The sequence below is a fragment of the Festucalex cinctus genome, chromosome 13, assembly GCF_051991245.1.
Source record: "Festucalex cinctus isolate MCC-2025b chromosome 13, RoL_Fcin_1.0, whole genome shotgun sequence".
Classification (NCBI taxonomy): Eukaryota; Metazoa; Chordata; class Actinopteri; order Syngnathiformes; family Syngnathidae; genus Festucalex; species Festucalex cinctus.
In genome coordinates this window covers 19,000,001-19,021,983 of record NC_135423.1, presented here as the reverse complement: position 1 = coordinate 19,021,983, position 21,983 = coordinate 19,000,001, and the positions used below count along the sequence as shown (strand labels likewise).

At 38.1% G+C, this 21,983-nt stretch overlaps 2 protein-coding genes across 4 annotated transcripts in view; both read left to right on the top strand.

Annotated features, from left to right (window-relative positions):
• Positions 1–82: 82 nt before the first annotated feature.
• porb (P450 (cytochrome) oxidoreductase b) lies at positions 83–19,711 on the top strand. Of its 2 annotated transcripts, XM_077540317.1 has the most exons (16): positions 83–280; positions 3,540–3,720; positions 10,134–10,182; positions 11,189–11,317; positions 11,626–11,778; positions 13,126–13,250; positions 13,439–13,528; positions 13,712–13,810; positions 14,064–14,180; positions 14,278–14,396; positions 14,701–14,882; positions 15,626–15,775; positions 15,852–16,119; positions 16,781–16,926; positions 17,186–17,271; positions 18,045–19,711. In XM_077540317.1, exons 2-16 carry the CDS (start codon positions 3,548–3,550, stop codon positions 18,187–18,189), a joined length of 2,031 nt encoding a protein of 676 aa, XP_077396443.1. In that variant the 5' UTR covers positions 83–280; positions 3,540–3,547; the 3' UTR covers positions 18,190–19,711. The 2 variants fall into 2 exon arrangements, with proteins under 2 accessions (XP_077396443.1, XP_077396444.1); XM_077540318.1 differs by lacking the exons at positions 83–280; positions 3,540–3,720 and adding an exon at positions 6,820–7,233.
• A 1,048-nt stretch (positions 19,712–20,759) lies between these two features.
• taf15 (TAF15 RNA polymerase II, TATA box binding protein (TBP)-associated factor) overlaps positions 20,760–21,983 on the top strand; it is an 8,544-nt gene continuing 7,320 nt past the window's right edge. The window contains exons 1-4 of one of the 2 annotated variants that reach the window (XM_077540321.1): positions 20,760–20,924; positions 21,587–21,620; positions 21,711–21,744; positions 21,839–21,926. In XM_077540321.1, coding sequence (XP_077396447.1) covers positions 21,596–21,620; positions 21,711–21,744; positions 21,839–21,926 — 147 coding nt within the window. In that variant the 5' untranslated portion in view covers positions 20,760–20,924; positions 21,587–21,595. The remainder of the gene's footprint in view (positions 20,925–21,586; positions 21,621–21,710; positions 21,745–21,838; positions 21,927–21,983) is intronic. The other variant, XM_077540320.1, reaches the window with a different exon arrangement.

Here is a 21,983-nt window from a genome sequence, read left to right as displayed (position 1 = left end):
TTTTCTAGGGGTCTTCTTCGAAACATGTGTCAGCTTTAAAGTGTTCGGACTGTAAAGAATACGTTTGATGCCATTCACAGTCACACGTATCTAACAATTCGCTAGATTAATATTCTTAAGTGCGAAAAAGGAGCGGAGAAATAGCAAGTTTTATAGAATTTACTTGGACTTCACAACGTGGCCACCCCCGCTGTAAGGACTGAGATGGTATCATCCTACATGGCGTAAAGTTTCCTTCCGCGTTGCGAGCACTGTGAACGTGAGTTTGAGAGGCGAAAAGGTAAGCTTACGGGTATGATAACGTTTATTGATTTAGCTTTGTATTGAGTGAATGGCAGTTAAATCGAGTTACGTTTAGAGATGACGCGGTCGATACAAACCCTAAAACATGGAGTAAATATTCCGTTTTGGACCAGAAGTAGCTGACCAATGTTATGTCTGGTTACGCTTACGCAATGTGAGGGTCAGAGTTTCGTTACCTTTGTGTGCGATGATGACCACCTTATGCCATGTGGTAACTAATCGTAATTTGTCATAAAAGTCGGGTTTTCTATGGCGCAATGCGTGTATTCGGTGTTTTTTTTTTTGTCTAGAGAATAACGGGGGGCGAAATGAAGTCATGCTAGCTAGTTGTCGATATTGTTTACGTGACTTCAGTAATTACATGTAAAGTAAAGTGGTTGAGAGAGTAACGTGTTAACCTTTTGTCAGCACGTTCGGTTACTCATCCACATGTATTTGATCTTAGTGAAATTGTCACTTGTGCGGATGAACAACGTGTATGAACAATCCATCGTTCCGTTGAACAAGCCGACGGCAACAAGACTTTTAAAGCCGCTTTCATTGGATTTTAATTAGCAACAAACCAAAGTTTCACATGATGGTGACTCCATCCCTTGTGAGCTGTTTTTTATGAATGAATCCGTAACATGTATGACTGATAATGAGTAGGGCTTCACTTTGGACTAATGTGACTGTGATTTCACTCAAATTTCTCAATCACAAAAGTTATTTTCCAACGTCACATTGTTTCATGAATGTTGTTACTTCACCTCGGATATGAGCACAGTTGTCAGCAGAAGTACGCAAATTGATGAGTTTCATCAATTCTTTTGTAGAAATGCACCATGGGCAAACTTATTACCTTAAAACCAAAACTGAATGTTATATATATATATATATATATATATATATATATATATATATATATATATATATATATATATATATATATATATATATGTATATGTGTATATATATATAAAAATAAAACCCCAGACATTTTTTCCAATAGTGTTCCTATGAATTAATTTAGCCCTTTAAACATCAGTCATATACAAGACAAGTAAAACTATTGAGTAGGAAACAATTTGGAGTAGAAAGGAGCAAATTCTAAATAATGTGCAACGTTGTTGCATGGCGGACTGGAATGTCATCCACACAGTATTAACTTCTTCTACGAACAATGAGAGAAATTAGTTAAAAAAGGTACTTTTCCGGTCCTTGTGTAAACACGCCCCTGTTCAAATATCAGACTAACAATTCAACTTACCTTTCCCGAAACATTTTATTTTTCCCTAGCTTAGTTTTACTCACTTCTCACTCATGTTGTTTTTCTTCTAAAAACTGGTTTATCATGGCTTCAGTCTGGTATTTTACCAGGTATGTGTTCGCTTTCTACAACCGTTGTACCTCTTCTAAGGCTGGCAGTCTATTCTTTAATAGGAATTAATGCTATATCCTACATATTAACTGATATTATGAGTGCTGTGCTGCATAGGAGGTTATATGTATATATAAGTTTGTGAGTGCTCACAAATTGTGGGACTACACTTTGAAGAGGATTTTGTTAGTGTGAGAGGAACACTGGGATCCGGTTCATGTTGAAATCACGGTTGTGGCTCTGGCAGCCTGTGCAGGGACCTTGAGATAGGAAATCAAAACATGAACAAGTTAGGCTACAAGTACTCAGAAATATGCTGGTGAAGAGCATAACTTGAACATATTGAAAAAATGGTTTTGGACTTAGAAATTCATCAACAAACAAATGATTGATTGAGGAAATCTTGAACTGGCCGTAGGCTGAAGAGGGTTATTGCACATGCACCCATTGGCTTTAATGTAATATAAGATAAAGACAAAATACAAATAAAACACAAAGTATTAATTGTGAATAAAAAAATGTGACAGCAAAACTCAATTATGAAGCCACAATATTATGGAGTGCAGTTTTGTGGTTGATCACCTGGTGATAACACAGGCTTAATGATTTGAATACATTCAAACCCTTGTTTGAATGGTTGATAAGATAAAAAAAAAAAAAACATTTAGAAGAGTGCTTGTACAACAATCATGTATAAGCATGCGTTCTGTTTTATTTCGCATTGCATCTGTTGAGAAAACAGTAGTACCAATATAGAGCTTGTTAGTACACAGCCCCTTGTTTTTTTTTTGTTTTGTTTTTTGTATCGTATTGTATCGTATCTCAAGGCACCGCTGTTGGTTTGAATGGTTGTTTGCCTACATGTCCTAAGATAAGCTTTAGCTCACATGTGACCCTGAACAGGATAAGCCAATGGTGTCCGAACTCTGTCGTCGAGGACCAGAGTCCTGCAGGTTTTGGATGTTTCTCTTCTACAACACACCTGCAGCTAAGCTCTTCATAAGCCTGATATTGATCCTGTTCATTGGAACAGGTGTGTTGAAGCAGGGAGACATCCAAAACCTGCAGGACTCTGGCCCTGGAGGACAGAGTTTGGACAGCACTGGGATAAGCACTTAATTTTTGAGTGACTGAATGGAAGGTTCCAAATGGTTAAGTGTTTAAGTGAGCCTGTAGTTTTTCTAGCATGTAAGCCTGTACTATACTGTGCAACTGTGTACATACATAGCTTGGAAGAGTCTTTTAAAAAACCCAAAACAAAACAAACAAACCAAAAAAAAAACATGTTCACCCAAGCACTTGAAACATGAGCTCAGAGCACAAAGTCCTTTTGCACCCATTTAAAAAAAAAAAAAAAAAAAAAAAAAGATGCTATTTTTATGAAGCTGGACTGGAGATTCCTGTTGCTTTCCAACCAATTGTACAATAATGCTCGCACAAAAGCAGGCATTGTATAGAGAAAGTAAACGCATTGGCCACATCTGTTAACCATCATATTTCCCAGTGCAGTTTAACTGGTTCTGTGCCACTATCCCTCTTCATTCACTTAGACTATTTCCTTCTCGAAAATTCAGCCCCCCACCATCTTGGAACTCATCAAACATATTAGGTATTAATTCAGGTATGCTCAAAGCTGGAAGTAAAAATAACAATGATAACTTTGATATATAGTAATGATTAATCCTGTTCCTAATTAAGTCACATAGCCAAAACCCAATATATTGTATATACATTGTAACAGAACAGAATAATATGATCAGTAAACTTAAATGATTAGTTATTGTCTTTGTTTGCAAAAAATAATTCATAAGATCAGTTGAAAATGATTTTGTGATTTTAAGACATTGTTCAGAACTTTTTTTTTTTCTTTGTCTAGACTAGAGGATGGCAGACATGGAACCTGACAGCGCCACCCAACCCATGGCTGAAGAGGAGGAGCCTCTTTTCAGCAGCCTCGACCTCTTCCTCTTCTCTCTGATCGTGGGCCTTGTCATCTATTGGTTCATGTCCCGCAAGAAGCCTGAACCCCTCCCTGAATTTAAGAAGCTTGAAACAATGTGAGTTTCCTTCATTTTCTTTTTTATAAGTATTCTTAGAAAAAAACATTTTGAGAGCAATATCATCATGTGGTCTTACTTGGGATGGTGGGAGGAGGGGCCTTTTTTTAAAGAACATTCACTACGTTTTTGTTAATGTTTCATAATTGTGATGAGGGTGTTCAAAATGTCATCCAAAAAGCGTTTTGAACTGTACAGTCAGTTCACGGTTGGTTGATTATTGACCTGGTTATACAAACAGTACAAACTGAAATCAAGCTATAGTACCACGGTTGTTTTAATGAGTTACATTAGAAGCATCATCCTCATTGTCATGAACATGTCCATATAATTGTACTTAAAATTTGTCTTTGCATTTAAACCATCTCAGAAGTGAACACTAAACACAGTGTTAGTGGCAGACTCTGGAGCAGGTGCTGACTTTAGCCTGGGTGCGTATTTTCCATAGCGGATTGAAGGGAGTGAACTCTCTTTACAGTCATGCAGTTTCTTTGTATGTGTGGAGGGAGGTGGGGCCACTAGCATTCACAGTGCACACACTTTGTGAGCACCAAATCAAGGTAACGTATGAGAAATTCAGTGGAAAAAGTATGATTACCATGCGTAGTCAAATGTCAGTCCCAATATAGGAATATTATTACCTACAAATCATATGAGGAGGTTGAGCCCATCAACACGGATGAACGAGAGTGGCGAATGTGTATGTTATATCCTCAAATAGAATAGAATAAACACAAGTGCTATGCGCACACTATTAATCAGAAAGGCACCAGCTAAGACAGGCAGATGAACATCTTAAATCAGGTATGGACAAATTAAATGCTGGACGGGCACACACATTTTCATCAGTACTAACATCACTTACTACCTAGATATATGACAAAAATGCTATTTTGGATGTGAGCAAAATACAAGCATATATGTGTGAAATCAATGTGTACTTTTATCATAATATTTTTGATAATGCATTTCTCAATGTATACATATCCACTTTCTTAACCCATCAACAAAGAGGTTGAAGCAAACAACAAAATACATAAACATACTGTATTCCCCCCCCCTAGTTTAAATGCACATAACTGTTGAACAATAAAGCAACAATTAAGTGCAAGAACTCATTTTTGCGCACTTATTCACAAAAATGAACTAAGTCACTCAAATTTGTAATATTATTGATGTACTACTGTTTGTCCTGCTTATCATTCGAAATTCGAGAGGTTGCTAGGCCTACTCTTGTTTTAGTATTGTGAGATATACGACTCAGTGTAAAGTACAACCAGCCATGTCTGCCATCTAGTGGTGATTTGCAATATTGCAACTTAAAAACTGATTTTGTTTATTTATTTACTGACAATAAACAATGAGTACTACGTTACGCTGCATTTCCTTTTATATCCACTGGGTGGCATGGGTAATTTGAAAATAAAATTCCTATAAATTCAAAATAACTTTGACTACTACTATTTGTGACACTTAAAAGTATACTGAAAGCAAGAGTGTTTGGCTGGCTTGAGCATAAATAGGTTTTTGATTGAATATGAACACTTGCCTATGGAGTACAGTGTCATACCTCTTCAGGCTTATTAATTTTTGTTTTGAAATTTTTATTTATTGCTTAATCAGGTCCAATAATTAACCAGCAGTGCTTACATCATGATCAGAATTAGCATATTTATTTAGAGATACAAATATGTGAGAATAGGCTCTAGTTCCCATCGTGTCTACTGCTCTGCATTACACAGCAACAGAGTGGCTGACTGACTTATTGATACAGCAAGAAATTGGGAACTTGTAATAATCGCATGACACAAAGAATTTATATTGAAATTAATTGCCAAGCCAACACTATCAATTTAATTGATTTGTTGACACAGCCCTATTCAGTATATATTGTAACCTAAACTGAGATGCGTACCTTATGGGCTGCACCATGACAGTTACGTCCCAATAAAGTCCATGTTTTTGGACATAGTCACGCTTTTTTGACCATTCGTGCGTCACAAAAAAAAAACAGAGAGGAAAGAAAGCATAATATGGGAGTGAATCCTTATAAGCTCACTAATCTGCAAGTCTTATCAAAATTGATTGATTTCTAGTTTGTAGTGGCCAGTTCCTGGTCCTGAAGGTAAAATCTACATGGAAATGCTTTAGGCCTGTGAATGTTTTGGAACCGAAATTGTCCCTCAGTGTCATCAATCCTTGTCATGCATGAAAGACACTTTTAAGTAGGAGTCTTAACGTCTTGAGCTTAGTCAAAGCGTTCCCTGGGTTGTTCCCTCCCTACGTCATAGCAGAAGAGGGATGGGGGCTTGGTTTGTTTCCACTGAACTCTCAGGGAACTGGCTACATTTGTAGACCCTCCCCAACCACAACACAAATTATTTAACCACCCAAAACTATGCTCTCTGAGTGGTTGAGGTTTTGCCACTGAAAGAACTGTTGAGTTTGTGAGCTTTTGACCTATCGCGTGAGTGCTGGCCATCAGGAAGCATTTTGTTACTTTAGTCCATCTGTGAGGGGAGGGGATGCAGGAAAAGAGCATAAAATGACACAAGCGCAAAGATGGTCTGCTCCCCCATTTAAGAGAACGCTAACTGTTTTGAAGGAGGCGTAGTCTCCAAGTGTTTCCTGTGCTTTTGTTTTTGACCCTGAAACCATGAGAAAATTGCGAGCCAAGCTTCTTTTGTGAAGTCTTTCCAAAAGGTGGATGTTGAGGCAAAAGACAAGCAACCCTTTCTTCACCCGGAGTTACTTTTCCCCCAAATCTTTCCCCTCTCCCTTTTGTGTATGTGCGTTAGATGAGCTCCTCAGCCATTGGGCCTTGTCACAAATGGAATCCTTTTATGATAAATGAGGTTGCCATAGCAATGGCATTCACCTCTCTCCTCCAGTGATGTGGTGGCGGGGGGGACAAAAACCTACCATTCAGCTCTTTCCCCGCTTTTCGTGGTCCACGGAGGAGTGGCTTTGGTTAGCGAACTAGCCAAATCCTTAGAATGGATCTTGTAGACTTTTTCGTGCCTAACACCTTTCAGGCCGGAGAGGAAAAGGGGGCGGGCCTGAGGGGGAAGGCTTTTCAGCCCCAGAGTGCTTCAGTGTGTGCTGGTGTGAGTCAAAAGTGTGGGTCTTGCAGCTCTGCTACATTTTATGGGAAAGTCAGTTTCCCACCATTGTGTCCAGACACTGACAGGGCTGCAGTGTGCATGTGTGTGAGAAGCGAGTATGAGAACCAGACTGGATTCACGGAGCAGCACAGGAAGAGGCTGAATTCAGATAACGCTGGAGCCGCTGAGGTGGAAGCAGACCACTTTTTTGTGTCTTTCTGGACTGTGGTTGTTTTTTTGTCTGCTTGTGGCTGTGAAGTGTTGACATCCTGCTATTGAGACGGCGTGTGGCGGTTCACGGTGTGGCGTTGCCTAGCCAGCGGCGATAGTGGCTGTGCTGAGCTACACAGCTACATGCCATGGGCTGTGTTTTCTCCCTGCCAGAAGACAGGAGAGATGCTGCCGAGAGGTCAGTAACCTGCTTGCTTGTCTCCCTGCCATAGATGCACATTAACTGTAACCAAATGATGCTTATGATGTTTCGCACTCGTGGCAGAGTTTGCAGTGCGAAAGATCAGGATGTGAATTCTTAATCTGCGAGTGTTTCCAAAATTATTTGAGATAATGATTAAATGTTTTTTAAAACACTAATTGCAGTGTTCAGTTGCCATCAGTAATAAGTCACCTAAAAATAGAAATAGAAAACCTTGCGTACACAAGCTTGACACATTCATGCTGCATGGGTCAATGAGCTTGTTTTATTTAAAAACACAAAACTGGCTCAAAGTGTTTGTTTGAAAGTGCGCACGGTAGTTATACGTCAGACAATTAACTTTAAACCATCCTGTAAGTTTCACGTGTGGGGGGAGGGGTGCATTTCCATTTCATTTTGTGACAGAGAGACACAAGAATGTCAAGGGAAAGAGAGGAGGGCTTGGAAGCACAATATTTGAGATGGCTACTGTACAAAAACTCTTCTTTTTATACAACACGACTTTCTCCTGAGAATTCTATGTATTTTTCATGTGCTCGGGTTTGTTGCATTTGATGCAGACATTTCCAAGACCATCTGATTATGTTCTTCGACTCTCTATTAGATCTGACAGGAATGCTTGAGCTTGAGGGCAAACGTCTGCTTTTCGATTTCCATCTGGAGTTATCTTCGCTCCAGAGTACAAGTGTTAACCACAGGAGCCTGTTTTATGGCGTGTTTGGCATCAGAGTCTCATGCTTGAATTCTAATTGGTTTCTTACATTTACAGTAGTCTGGCTAAGAAGCATTTTTGCAGATAAGCAGCAGCATTGTATGATAGCCTTTTGTATCCTATTGACAGCTAAATAATAAAAATCAGAAATTGCATCGCATGATTAGATACTCATTAGTTTATCTAGTCGATGTTGTGGCAGTCTACCTGATAAATTATTTTTTGTGATTAATAGGATGGATTTTAAGGGAGAATGAGTTGAACAGTGGGACAAACAACCCAAATATTTGTGTAGCACCACAATCCCAAGGGGAAGCTAATAGCTCAGGAAAGCACATGAATGATGTGACTGAAAGAGGAGAACATGACCTGTGTGACCATTGAGAGTCAGGCTAACAGGGATAGGACCTTGACGCTCAAATTATTGAATTTGTTTGCAACGTTTTGGGCATAGCTGATTTAGATAACATAAGTTATTGTATAAATGCTCTGTGAAATAATTACAGCAGTACCTTGATGCATGACCACAATTTATTTGTTCTGCGGTGCTTGTCGAACTTCAATTTGGTCCGTTTGCTAAACAACATTTGCCATTGAGATCAATTACAGGTGTGCTTGAAAGTTTACATACCCTTGGCCTTTGGGATATATAAACCTTTGAGCACAACTGTAAAAGTACAAAAACTAAACGTCGCTTAATGACACACAGATGCTGTGAATCGTCACCAAAAATCACATCACATCTCTACTCATGTCCACCTCAACCTCTGAAAATATCATAACAATTGCCACAGTATTTTGGATTTTATGGCCATTAAGACTTTTTCTCACCATACTATGTGCTCATGAGTTTACATAGCCCTAAAAGTTTTGCGCACAGCTGTATATTTGCAATAATTGGTTCCAGAGCCTAAACTGTTGTCATCATAAAACATTTTTTGGTGCATAATGTATGATGTAATATTTGAATATTGTTGATTTTCCAAAGTATAACCAGGTGACAGAAATAATTACTTAAAAATGAAATGATTGTTAAAGCCAATTAAACACTATAAGCCTAAAAGATAAATGTCGACAGGTAATACTTATAGTCACTGATGCACATTATAGACCTCATTTTGTCGCACAAGTCAACCACTTGCATAACCTTAACAAGCATAGGGCTGTAAAACAGTCAGCGACTAGCAGGAAAAGCAAAGGTAAAGGTTTACATCCTTAATTGGTTCTGGATTTTTTTTAAAAATTTTTTTATTTAAGCATTAGTCATGAGGGTGCTTTGTTTACAAAAGGTTGGTTGATAATGGGAGCCAAAAGGCATTTCAAGGTAATGGCAAATGAGCAAAACTACCTAGCAAAATATGAGCATCACTCATCCACTTGGCAGCCATAGCCAAATATCATGACACGAATCCTGGACAAAAGTCCACGGATCCTGCTGGATTCTTGTCATCTTAAAATGTGAGTCACAGTAACTCCTGTGGAGATCTTGTCTTGTTGACAAAAGGCAAAGGAGACAGCAAAAATCTTTTGTTACTGAATAGAATTACCTTATCTTTGTGGAAGATGGCAAAGGATATTATAACAGACATCAGTGCAAACACATAAAATGCACTTCCCAGATGTACTGAAGTATACTGATTGCTCGAATGATGTAATGCAGTGTGAGATTTCTTTTCGTTTGCTTTTCTGGAGAGTACGCATATTTTATCAGACCAGACTCCAGGTTTTCCCTCAGGCCCCTGATGTTGAATGAAGTCGCCCGACCCAGTTTTTCTGCAATAATACATGTTGCGCATCATCATGTCTGTTGTTTTGATTTGTTCACAACATTTTATCACCTCTTGATTTTTTTTTCTAGCTGTAATTGACTATGTGATGATGATTTCAGTGATGAGGGGTTTTCAAGGACTGTAATTATTCACATAATCTACTAAAATGTTAATTGTAATTTTCTTGCTTTTTTGGTCACAGAACTCATTGTGGCACTGTAATATAATAGAAATATGTTATGAATGTCATGAAAGCATGATTACGGTTGCGACGGCCGACTTGCGGCCACGTGCTCGCTCGCTCACTCACTCACTCACTAGATTACAAACATATTTTCATTTCTTAATTTTCCCTCTGCTTTACCATAACAAGTTAAATATTTTGTCTTCTCCAGAGCACCCTCAACAAGAGAAACAAGTTTTATCGAGAAAATGAAGAAAACAGTAAGTCCTGTTATTTCAAACAGTTCGCTGGTGTTACTATTGTTGATGCTAACAAAGCAGGAATGTATTAAAGGGGAAGTAACTAAGTCAAAAATGTTTTCAATAATATGTTCTATGCCCCTACTAGTCGAAACGCAATATTCTGATTATTATTGTGCTTTTATTGCGAACGTAATACGACCAACAGGTGAGCCGTCATGGTCGTTATTTGAGCCCTTAGACGCCGTGATGTCATTTTTAGTCAGCAGCAAGTGAGAGGGCAAACGTTCATTCTCCCATTCCAGACGACAAAGTCTTCAAGTTCAAATGCAGCCCGGGAAGCCTGTATAATCTGAGAAAACTCTCCAAAGTTAATAAAGCTCAAGTTGAGAGTAAAACTGTCCGAGTGATATTGAGCCAAAAATGTGTTTATTATTGTGGTTGTAGTCTACAGAGGTCTGGAACTGCACTTAGGTCTTTTAAATATTTTTGGTTACCTTCTTAACTTCATGTGAATAACAGCAATTATAATAAACATTGTTACCATAATACCGCTGGCAGTGTGTACAAAGCTAGAATTATTATCTTTGTAAAGGGTGAATGTTTTTTGTTTTTTTTCCTCCCCTCCATCCAGTCATTGTGTATGTGGTTGCATGCATCTTAAATGTGGTTTCAGTGTTTGGGTCTTTGTGATCTTATTGTGTCCCATATGTACAATATTCACACCTAAAAAAACTGGCATTCCATTTTCATAAGTCTTAGAAGACATGCAAACATAAGTCCTTAACAACACTTATGATCGGCACATGCATCATTCTTTGGATTAGGATGAACGTTGGTGGGTAATTGTTAAAAATATTTAGGGTTTGAATGCTGTGGTTTTGCTGCAAATAATTCAGATACAATGACGTTAGCGGGAAAAAACGTTGGCCCAGACAGACCATGTCGGTCTGTATTGTGAATTCTCATAGCAACTTCATATGTACAGTTCGTCTCAACTTTTTTTCCTGTCCATTGTCCCCTTCAGGGAAAGAACATCATTGTGTTCTATGGCTCCCAGACCGGCACAGCAGAGGAGTTTGCCAACAGGCTCTCCAAAGACGCTCAGCGTTATGGCATGAAAGGAATGGCTGCTGACCCAGAAGAATATGACATGGTAACGTAAAACTGTGTAGTGTGCAATAAGCATGTGGAGTTTCTTGCATGATATATTTTTTTTTCTTTGTTCTTCCTTTCCTGAATTTCATCAGATTCTGCTGGGGAAACCTCAAATGTATTGCAAATATCTGAAATGATTCAAATTCAGTCAAGTTTTTTGTTGATCCGAGCGAGTGTGTGCATAGCAATACAATAACACAATAAATTGTAAACACTATAGCACTCCCAGGAACAATGTGCACCATGTCATCTAGAAATGGTATACTTTTGATACTAACTGCTGTCTGCCTCTGTCATGTTCTTCAGGGTGAATTGTCTCGTTTGTCTGAAATAAAAAACTCGCTAGCCATATTCTGCATGGCCACCTATGGAGAAGGAGACCCGACAGATAATGCCCAAGATTTTTATGACTGGCTACAGGAAAATGATGATGAAGACCTCTCTGGGCTCAACTTCACGGTGAGGTTTATGATAGCGTGGTTGCATTCATTTCAAATAAATAGTGTAGTATGAAATAGCCCATCAATATTGTTTTTAAAGGTAGATTTATTTGGAAGTTTTGGTCTGTAGTCACCGCCATAATGAAATTTACCGTCAAACTGTTAATTCAGTGCTCCATAAAGTTTGCCCAACTCTGAAGCTTCTGAATGTTGCGACCATTGTTTGACTGTCTCTAGAGTTCCTCTTGTTTGTGAAGAATTCAAACAATTTCCTACTCAGTGCTGACAATTATTTTTAGGCCATTGAGTGGGATTCATTGGATTTATAGTCACTCTGCAACCGCAATGATTTTTTTCCCTACTTGGCGTTACTGCGAATTTTAGAATGTTTTGACATTTGTCATCTTTATAGCAGTACATGGGTTTATTGACCATAATTGCAAATCCCTTCTATATTTCGAATGAAGTCACTACTTGTTTTTCGGCCTTGGAAGTTGTACATCAATGTAAGTTATCCATTTCAGGCAGCCATTTAATGTTTTTAACAAGAAAGCTGTTTGTGAGTACAGTATTTATAAGTTGATCTGCATCAGAAGCTAGCAGCTTTGATCACGACGGCCATAAATGTTTTATCCATATCTTAGGATCATACTGTCAACAGGCATTAACGCCTTTGAAGACATGTGCAAAAATACAGTTGCCCTAAAAGTATTCAACATCCATTGAAAACGTTTCAAACTTAGTTTGCATTTGCAAATTAATCAGAACAAGAACCATATAAATAGCCCAACACAACTAATATAACAGTTGTTTTTATTTTTCAAATGCCCAACAATTGAAAGATTGTACACTGCAGGTTGAATACCTTGGAACGCAACTTAAGATATTAGAAAATACTAGTCATTCAATCAAATGTATTATCATTAGCTAATACAGTCCCATCTAAGCTGATTTATGAACTGATTGAGCCTGCTCAGTTGAGAAGCGAAACCTCTTTTAAGACCACCACAACAGTCTAGTTTGCAATCAATTCAGTGCGCTATGAAAGAAATGACCTGGACGAATGAGAAAATTCACGGGTATACTGAGCAATTATACATTTATTTGCATTTCCTGTCCAAGCACATAATGGTTCTTTTCTTTCATTTACTTGAAATAACAGACAAAAACTTCCATATTAATAGGCAAGACACCTTTTTCATAGCAACTGTATTATGTTCAGTATAGTGAAAAAAAACTAAATCTGGGTAATGGAAAGCAAAGGCACCAATTTCAATAACACATAATGCACTTCAGCTGTAAATATGAATAGCTGGCTTGATTAACAACATGTTGGACATGCCTAATTGGAATTCTTTGCCTGCAGGTGTTTTCTTTGGGCAACAAGACATATGAGCATTACAATGCCATGGGGAAATACGTGGACAAAAGGTTGGAGGAACTTGGAGCCAAGCGCATCTTTGACCTCGGCTTAGGAGATGATGATGGCAAGTAAGTGAGTGAAAAAAAAAAGATACCTTGCCTTGTGTTCAGGGTTAGATGCCAGAAATAACATCAATCATTTCTCATCAGATAAAAGCAACATATTTCAGTGATCTTAAACGGTTAAAATATTTTGAACTGTAAATATCTAACTTGTTTTTGACCTCTTACCTGACATTTCTTTGTTTTTCTCTCAGTTTGGAAGAGGACTTTGTCTCGTGGCGGGAGCAGTTTTGGCCAGCTGTCTGTGAGCACTTTGGTGTGGAAGCCTTAGGAGATGACTCAAGGTCTTTGTAATATTTTATATTGTTCCATTTCTGACTGACACATTTAAAATGTATCTTATCTTACTGCATAATGTTGCAAAACAAGCTATTTTGATTCATTGTGTGCATGATGCTTTTGTAAAAATATGAAGGGTAATTCAAGTTTATGTAAACTCTAACTTAAATTACTGTTTGGTCACATAGCATACGACAGTATGAGCTGAAGGAGCACACTGACATCAACATGAATAAAGTGTTCACGGGAGAGATTGGCCGTCTGAAGAGTTTTGAGGTCCAGAAGCCGTAAGTACTGTAGCAGAGAAATCTGCCTGCAGCAAAGTTTACTGTAGGTCATTAAAGGCTTGCTGCCTCCTAGTGGACGTTGTTTTTCATTGTTGCACTCTGCAATTTACTCTATTAAATTCTGTACAGATGACCCTTATAGTGTGTAAAATGTTTTGTATGTAGAGTAAACCTAGAAAAAAAAGTTACGATGATTTTAAATATTTTTTTATTATTACAGTATCAGGCTTATGTTATTTACTCTGATTTACAGGCCGTATGATTCTAAAAATCCCTTTTTGGCCCCAGTCACTGTCAACCGTAAACTCAACAAAGGTGGTCACAGGCATCTGATGCACCTTGAGTTAGACATTTCAGGCTCCAAGATTAGGTGAGCGCCACGGGTTGAAGCTAATAAAATTGTGTGAGTGCTTTTCACCTGTCTAACATATGGCCAAAGTCCAACTTGTGTTATTCTGTGATTGCAGATATGAGTCAGGAGACCATGTGGCTGTTTTCCCTACTAACGATGCAGCATTAGTCAATAAGTTGGGACAAGTCCTTGGTGTGGACCTTGATGTGGTTATCTCACTCAACAACCTTGATGGTATGGCATTGAAAGCGCAAAGTGCTTTGATTTAAACAGCTGGTCCCTCCAATCCGTCATGAAGTTTTTTGCCCTGATATCTGCACTTATATAATCAGCTCATTTATGATCCCTGCAATTGTGTGTTATTGGTTATGATATATTGGCTAGAATAATTACTACTGATTGAGCATGATTGATTAATACTAGTTATTTAGGCTAAGCTGATGGGGAGTGGCTCCATTTGCACATTAATACAATATATACACGTGTAGACATGTCTTTGCGGTAACTAATGTGTACATATCCAATGTTAATTTTTCAGAGGAGTCCAATAAGAAGCACCCGTTCCCCTGCCCCACAACGTACCGCACAGCTCTGACTCACTACCTCGACATCTCCCACCCTCCTCGCACCAATGTACTTTATGAGCTGGCACAGTATGCTTCGGACCCCAAAGAACAGGAGAATATGCGCAAGATGGCCTCCTCCTCCCCTCAGGGCAAGGTCAGTGTGTCTGTTTAACTCCTTCAAATCCAAAAAGGTATAAATATGGTTTTTAATACTTTGTTGTTCACTCCCCAAAACGTATTTATACGTTTTTTTGTTTTTGTTTTTGTTTTTGTTTTTTTTAATGCTAGAGCATACAGAAGGCTTTGATGCAACTTCTGACCCGAAAAGGTCGCTTAAAGCAATGGTAGTTATTACAAAAAAAGGGCCAGCAGGTGGCAGTAGAGTATAAGAGATCAGCCAGGGCCCTGTTGCAACAAGCACTTTTTCAGTGTTTCCAACAGGTTTGTGAATAAAGATGCAACTTAAGCTATATTCTAATGCTAATTGCTGCAAAATGGACATATACCTTTTTTTTTCCTGATGAAAGAAGAGACTCTAATCTTCTTTTTGTTAGGTTTGTTTGTTTTTGTTTTTTTTGTTTTTTTTTATAGCAACAGACATAATATTCTGTGGGCCTTGCAAAATCAGTCAAAATCCAGTAAAATAGCCAGGAGTGAAGGGAGGTTGCTTCAGTGAAAATGGCTTGGAGTGAATGAGTAAAGGTGAAAATTGCAGCATGCCAACATGCTCGAGAATCGAAGAGAAATAATATACCTACTTGAAAAAATGTAATGCACGTTATTTATTAATAAACCTTGAAAACCGCAAACCAAACTTCATCTTAAACTTGACATGTGTAGGTTTTATCCCCAGGACAGTAGTATTTAGCGTCTTTTTCTGTTTCTGCTTCTCTTCAGGCACTCTACCAGAGTTGGGTGTTGGAGCCCTGCAGAAACATTCTTGCCATCCTGGAGGACATGCCCTCCTTAAAGCCCCCCATTGACCACCTGTGTGAGCTGTTGCCTCGTCTCCAAGCTCGCTATTACTCCATAGCCTCCTCCTCTAAAGTACATCTCTCTCCAAGAACAGAATGAATGCAGCATTTTGTTTGGATACAGAAATGGTATCTTCTTTGTTCCTCAGGTTCACCCAAACAGCATCCACATCTGTGCTGTGGTGGTTGAATACAAGACCAAGACCAACCGTACCAACAAAGGAGTGGCCACTAACTGGCTTAAGAACAAACTGGTCACTGACAATGGGCACAAATCTACCGTTCCCATGTATATTCGCAAGTCTCAGTTCCGCCTACCCTTCAAGGCCAGTGTCCCGGTGATCATGGTTGGTCCTGGGACAGGAATCGCTCCTTTCATGGGATTCATCCAGGAGAGGGGCTGGCTCAAACAGCAAGGTATTTATAAATGTAAATGAAATAAATACAAAAAATGAATGTTTAGTCTCAGTTGCCAACATTCATGCAAGTATTTAGCACCGATGAGTGATTAAGGTGGCATTTAAAAAAATATCCATGCTCTTCACTCTACAGCATATATGCATATGGTGATTCAAACTAGGGCTGCACGATATTGGAAAATCATGCGATATCCGATATACTTGCTGAACATAGCGATATCGATATTATTGCGATATTTAACATGTACCGAAAGAAATTACATTTTTATTACCTAATGAAAGAAAAACATTTTTCATGTGGCAAAATAAGTAACCTTAATGTAATCTTAGTTAATTAATTGTAATTATGTCTTGATAATTTTCAACTATTGAATGGTGATACACATTTTAGTTAGCATCTGACTGGTCAAATTCATATAAAAAGCATAAAATTCCATATAAAACTTATTGCATGCCTTTGCGATATGCATATTGCAAGGGCCAATATCGCGATATCGATATTTTTTCGATATATTGTGCAGCCCTAATTCAAAGCAGTGTTTAATAAAATGCATAAATATATAGGTGTACCTGTGGATGAACCTAGTGGCGCATGTTGTAGACTCAGTGGTCAACAACACGCACATTGTTGATGTTTTGTCTCTGCCGTCTGTGTACAGGCAAGGATGTTGGACCGACAGTGTTGTTCTATGGCTGCAGGCATAAGAATGAAGATTATCTCTACCAAGAGGAGCTAGAAGAGGCTGAGAAGAATGAAGTCTTAACACGACTTAATGTTGCCTTCTCCCGAGACCAGGAGCACAAGGTAGAATCTTCGACTATCCCATCTCTTTCTTTGATAACATTTACCTCAAATTACTGCCAAATAAACCCAACTTCTCATGAAATTGTTTTCTGACTTGTGTGAGTTTGTGTAAACCGTGCACACGATGCAAGGAAATATACCAGCTAAATAATTTTTGTGATTTTGTGTTGTTTTGCATACTGTAGTTTGCGGGTTCAAACCTTCTCTTTTGATATCTATCTGCAACCAATACATGGCTTCCTTCTTTTCTGCATGTAAGGTTTATGTGCAACATCTCATGAAGACAAATAAAGAGGACATCTGGAAGCTCATTCACTCAGAAAATGCCCATATCTACATTTGCGGGTATGCTTTATTCATTGGTTTATGGTTGGTTTATGGTTTGAATAATTGACGTTATTGTTTCTTTTTCTTTTTTTTCTTCCTTTCCTTCTTCTTTTCTTCTTCTTCTCCTTCTCCTTCTCCCTCTATAGTGCCCAACTGAAGGGTCATGCCATTGAAAATATGTTTCAATTTTTCTGTAAGCCTGTAAGCTTCATAAGTAAATATTTTTAAAAAATGTAGGGCACTCAAAATTACCCACAATACACTCTGAAAAGTAGTGAACATCGATGTTCACTCGACCGGGTTGATATAGACCACAATGCATTGCGAGTATGAAAGAAAACATGGCGCGAGCGACAGCGCAAGCGCGGGAATCAAAGCAATGCATATGGAAATAATTGATGTGTTTTAGTTGAAAATATTTACAACAAAGGAGCTAAAGTACAGTTTTAAAACATTTTCATGAACAATAAATAGTCGGAGATTTATGCGCGTGTGCATCGTAACAGTTACTGTGGGCACGTGATATGCGATGAGGCAAAAGTAGTGAAGTGGCTGACTGAATTGCCAAACAGAATGAGGGCACTACATATTAAGCCACTATATAGTGCGGGGCCATGTTTTGATTGAGGGGTTAGGAGACAAGGGTGGACATTCGGACACAGCCCCTGTCTTGTTCCTCTTCTTCTTTTCTGTCACTATTTTCACTTTTATTTAAACATTGTTTACACTATCTCCTTGTTGTTGGACACATGGAAACTTGCAAGTCTAACCAGGTGTATCTTAATTCATAGTGATGCGAGGAACATGGCGAAGGATGTGCAGATGGCCTTCTATGAGATAGCAGAAGAGCTTGAAGGCATGACGCGCGCCCAGGCCACAGACTACATCAAGAAACTGATGACCAAGGGACGCTACTCACAAGATGTGTGGAGTTAAAACCCTCAAACCCGGCCTGAATCTCACAACTCGAGTGGTTGTTTTTAATTTGTGGTATCTGTTTTTTTTGTTTAGATTTTATTTTATTGTGACTGAATTTGAAAATATTTAACATTCTTTTATTTTCATTCTGGTTCATGAAGCTACAGGTGGAAGCCCTACCTCTGCAGATTATTTAGTACACCCCTTGCACAGCTTTACTCTACAATTCATCTATGGAATATTGTCTCTAACTGGATCACCAGCACTTCCTCGAGCAGTGTTCAGGTCCCCTGTGCTGTTAAATTTGATGGCTGTAACAAGGTGCAATTTAAGCGTGTGGCCCTGGATTTTGTTTTCCTCTTTAATCATTCAATAGGAATAACAAGATGCAAATCAAATTACCGCATTTCATGTTATTTTTATGATCATGTATTTTAGTGAGTGAATTAGCAAAGTCCCACAGTTTTTATTGTAAACACTCTTGTAAGAGTGCAAACATAAGCACTACAGTCGACCCCTGCCATTCGCGGGGGATAGGGACCGGGCTGACATGCGTGTAATTAACGCCTATTAAAATGCATTGGGGAAGAGAGAGAGATTTTTTTCCCCCCCTACAAACACTTAAAAAAAAAAAAAAAAAAAAAAAAAAAAAAAAAAAAAAATAGAAACACGAACATTTGATATATGTGAACGGAAATCCCGGGGGGGAAAAAAAATGTAAATATGGGGGAAGAAAAACAGAGTATGCAGGGAATGTTGCCTTCCGAGAAAACTATCATTAAATATGTTAGAAAATATGAAGTTTCGAGGGAAATATTTGTAGTGAACTGACATCAAAGTATGATGTAATGTTCAGTTTATACTTTGACAAGGGACTTTTACTGCTTGATGTAATCAGTAATTCACTTGAGATGCAGGTAGGTGATGCAAAGGGGATTCTTTACTGTGTTTTATTTCATACAAGCATGCAGATTTTATTTTTTTCAATGAAAATGTATAGGTACAATGTTAATAAGTGTTAGAGCATTTAAAAATCTGACCTGTAACAATGTCTGGCCTCCTGGATGTTTTTTTTTTTTTTTATGCATTTGACAGAAAAGCATTTTAAAGTGATTTGTCCAGTGCCAGTACCACTGAAATACAGCTGGCTGTACATTTTGATGCAACTGATGTAAATATGGTCCAGTCGCTTATGTACCACATAATAGAGAAAACATTTTTTTTTCTCTGTACCTGGTCTGCATTTTCCCTCCAAATTTTATGTGAAGCATGGATTTGGAGAGTAAACAAATATTGCCATTCAGCCAGCCAGCTAGAGTGCAGCCTGTGCCTTTTAAACACTGCCTTACATATTGGATTAGTCAACAATACTTGTAACTATTTTTCTTTTTCCTTCTGAATGTTTCATGTACTATAACCAGGCTGAGACACTTTGCTGAGAACTGTCACTTTTGTCCATTCCTCTTTATGCTGAAATTGTTTGATCTCAAGGCTCACTTTTTTATATGTAAATTAATAATAAAAAATGAATAATTTGTCATCTTGATTTCTTAATTGAAATTTAATAGTTGTATTTAAAAACAGATTTTTTTTTTTAATGTTTATTAACAAACGTAATTACTTTTAGAGTAGTGAAAGGTGTACTCATGCAAAGAGGGTGTGATACACTAATTTGCTACACTACTTGATATATAAATCTAAAGGTAGGTTTGGTCAAAGTCTTACACTGTTAAAGTGCACTGCTGGCGACCAGTAGAATAGACAATAGAAGGTGGCTGAATAGTGTTTCTCATACTTATGCTAATGGGAGAATGTTCCACAGAGATACTGTGGTCTGAATTGGCAATTTTTTGTATTGCAATTTCATATTCAGATTTTCTAATTCAATATTCGAAATATATCATTATGGAAGAGCCCGGACAACCTGCAGAAGAAACTTATGTCGGCCACTTGAATGAAAAAATATATATAAATAAAATAGATTATTATTATTATTATTTATTTATTTATTTATTTTGCACTTTATAGGTTTTGCTGTTTGACTCGATGGTATTCAGTATCCCACTTAGTGTGTGTGTGTGTTTTATTTCTTTTTTTTGTCGTTTGAAATATTGTATACCAGTCCAATCTTATCATGTAACATTTTAATTTCCAGTTTATTGTGCTCAGGGGAATTCATCAATGAATGTTCAATAAGCAATACAGTGGTCGCATTATACAGAGTGCCTCAAAATCATATTTTGCTTAGGGCCTCGTGGAGTCTTGGACCTTCTTTCAGATAATGTATGGGTGGATGAATTTGCAAGTTACAAGTCATTAAAAGGATAATGTCAAATCATTGTGTACACATGCGGCATGCCCTATATATTATTATCAAGGGGTCATATTTAAAAAAAATAAAAATAAAAAACTCCTGTAAGGGGTCCCTGGACCCAAAATTATAGACATTATAAAGACAATAGACTGGTGTTTTGTATCTTTAAGTACTCAGTACTGTGCCGAAATGGAGCGTGAGAGCATTTGCGCGTTAACTCTCTTAAACGGTAGGTGGCGGTAGAAATATAAGAATTTGGATCGCTGACGCCTTTCTGAACTGGTAGAAGAAGAATCTCCATAAGGGAAGTGCAGCAGGTTGGCTTAGCACTCAACCGAGTGGCGTTCTGATAGTCACCGGAGGATTTTTAAAAAATAAAATAAAATAGGTTCTCTGGAGAAGCACGCCATTTATTTTTAATATAGCACAATGGCCACCGGTAAGAATTTCATTATTTATTTATTTATATTTTTTTGTGAAATGATTATTTATTTCATGCGAAGTAAAAATGAAAATGACTAAATAGTGGCTAACACGCTTGCTCACCGCGAGGCCTAAGTTGGGGCCCGTCTACGTCTTGGATTTGTCATTGTTGAATTACTGAACTATAACGGCTTATAACGCCGGTTTCTTAACTTTTCATTTACTAGTTCACTTCGTAAATTTTACTTTGTTTGCGAATTTCAACCTACGTACTAATTTCGACTCGGCCTGAAAATGTCGTGCTTCGCTAACTAAATTGGCCTGAGGCGCCTGATGGTCTTCATAACGTCTCTTTGTTTATAGCTCAGCCGTTGTGTCCCGTTTAAAATCAACACTCCTGAAGGTTAATATGCATGATCGCACTAATATGTGATGTCCCATAACAGCCCGCACATTCTGCTAACAATCATTGATTCAAATTCTTCGTTTTGTTCGGATTTTTTCATTTTGTGTTTGGACGTTTGCCTCAATTCAAGGGTTAGTCGTAGCCACATTTGACCGCCATTTTCACCGGAACAGCGTGAAGGAAGGCGTGCTCAGCCGCTGCCTTCCTCACTTGTACCTCTGGACTCCTTTTACAATGAAGAGCTTATGTTTTCAAACATTCTGTTCTTCCAGATTCGGGTTATGGACAGCATGGTGGCTCACAGAGGTAAGTTTCTATCGACGTTTTAGTCTCTTCACGTTAAGATTTCAAATCTTTATAGATACTAAATTAATTGTCAAGCAATTTGTCTTCCAGTTATGGTTCTTATGGTGGTCAGCAGGGTGGACAGGTAAAAATCTGAATTTACCCCTTGATTATTTGGTATTAGATGTACAGTATCTCCAATTGTGTACCTAATGCATACTTGTTCTTTGGTTTTATAGGGTTATGGTCAAGGCCAAGGAAATGGTGCAGGTGGTTATGGGGGCCAAAGTTATGGTGGTTATGGTGGCCAGCAAGCTGGATCACAAGGTGTTGTATAATGATTTGTTGGAAAACTGGATTTACTTTGTACAAGGCCAAATGATG